Source organism: Sinocyclocheilus anshuiensis, unplaced genomic scaffold, assembly GCF_001515605.1.
Source record: "Sinocyclocheilus anshuiensis isolate Anshui unplaced genomic scaffold, SAMN03320099.WGS_v1.1 scaffold935, whole genome shotgun sequence".
Taxonomy (NCBI): domain Eukaryota; kingdom Metazoa; phylum Chordata; class Actinopteri; order Cypriniformes; family Cyprinidae; genus Sinocyclocheilus; species Sinocyclocheilus anshuiensis.
The window spans coordinates 509,803-511,166 of record NW_015544174.1 but is presented as its reverse complement, the minus strand read 5'-3'; the positions used below and the strand labels follow the sequence as shown (position 1 = coordinate 511,166).

At 43.0% G+C, this 1,364-nt stretch overlaps 1 protein-coding gene across 1 annotated transcript in view; it reads left to right on the top strand.

Annotated features, from left to right (window-relative positions):
• The window catches only part of LOC107696053 (protein transport protein Sec24C-like), a 17,051-nt gene that overhangs the window by 5,648 nt on the left and 10,039 nt on the right, over positions 1-1,364 (top strand). Inside the window, exons 6-8 of the mRNA XM_016496199.1 lie at positions 515-642; positions 859-994; positions 1,080-1,183. Of these exons, the coding sequence (XP_016351685.1) occupies positions 515-642; positions 859-994; positions 1,080-1,183 (368 nt within the window). The remainder of the gene's footprint in view (positions 1-514; positions 643-858; positions 995-1,079; positions 1,184-1,364) is intronic.

The following is a 1,364-nucleotide window of genomic DNA, read 5'->3' as shown; positions in this document are numbered from 1 at the left end:
GCAGCCATTTATGCTGCGGCGCCCGGGGAGCAGTTGGGGGTTCGGTGCCTTGCTCAAGGGCACCTCAGTCATGGTATTGAAGGTGGGAGAGAGCGCTGTACATTCCCCCCCCCCACCTACAATCCCTGCCGGTACGAGACTCGAACCCACAACCTTTGGGTTACAAGTCCGACTCGCTAACCATTAGGCCACAACTTCCACATATTGAATGTTTAACATTAGATTAATTACACACATGTACTTCATAGACATCCTTAATCTCTAAACTCCATTCTGCTCTCTGTTGTTCTGTTGTCTGTGTTTCCTTGTCTGGACACAGCACTGTTCACACACTGTGTGGTATCGGCTTTTGGTATCGGGAGTATTTTAATGAGTAATAGTACAGGAGCGCAGCATTGGTCCCAATACCAGTATCAGTATCGGTGCATCCCTAGTTGTTATAAGTTAAAATTAGATTATAATATTGTACAACACAATATAGTATAAGACTTTTGTTGTTCGCTGTGCTTCACAGGTAATGCCACAGCTCGTTTTATCCGCTGCACGTCCTATAGCTTCCCTGTGGAGGCTCAGTCAGCTCAGAAAAGTCATCTCCCGCTGGGTGCGATCGTGTGTCCGCTGGCCAGGCCCGAGAAGGGAGAAGTATGAATGAAAAGGGGTGGTCAGAATGAATAAGATATCCTGCGGAAAATGTCACTTTTAATTTTTAATTTAATTTTTGTCTTTTTTGTGTCGAATTGTGTGGGTGTTTTGTAGAAATCTCAATCACCTTCACATACTCCTCGGTGTTTTACTGTGACCTGATTATTTTAAAGATGAAATACTCTTATAAACATGTTGTGTGAATGTTTTCCACAGCGTGATGTGCCAGTTTGTGAGGCGGGAGATTGTGTTAAGGGCTGTGCACACTGCGGGGCCTTCATGAGCCCTGCTATGAGCTGGCAGGACTGCGGGCAAAGATTCTACTGTCCTTTCTGCGACAAACTCACAGAAGGTAAGTCTTGTTTGGCCTACAGTCTTTTTTCAATTTTCGCACATGTGTGCTCCCATCTTTGCTCAAACATGTATTTTTCTCATAGTGCCATGGCAGTCCTATCAGCCAACTAATCAGGGTCGCCGCGTCGACTGCGGAAAAAAACCTGAGCTCAGTCTTGGCTCATATGAGATCCTGCAAAAACAGTCAGTCAGGAATGGCGAGGATTTGTTTTGAACTTTATTTTTTCTCTTGTTTTATACTATGTGTTGTAATACAAACAGCTAGTTCAGAGCATGATCATTTTCATTAATTTTCATGATCATCGTTTTTATTTTAAAATATACACTACCGTTCAAAAGTTTAAGGTTAGTAAGATATATATATATCT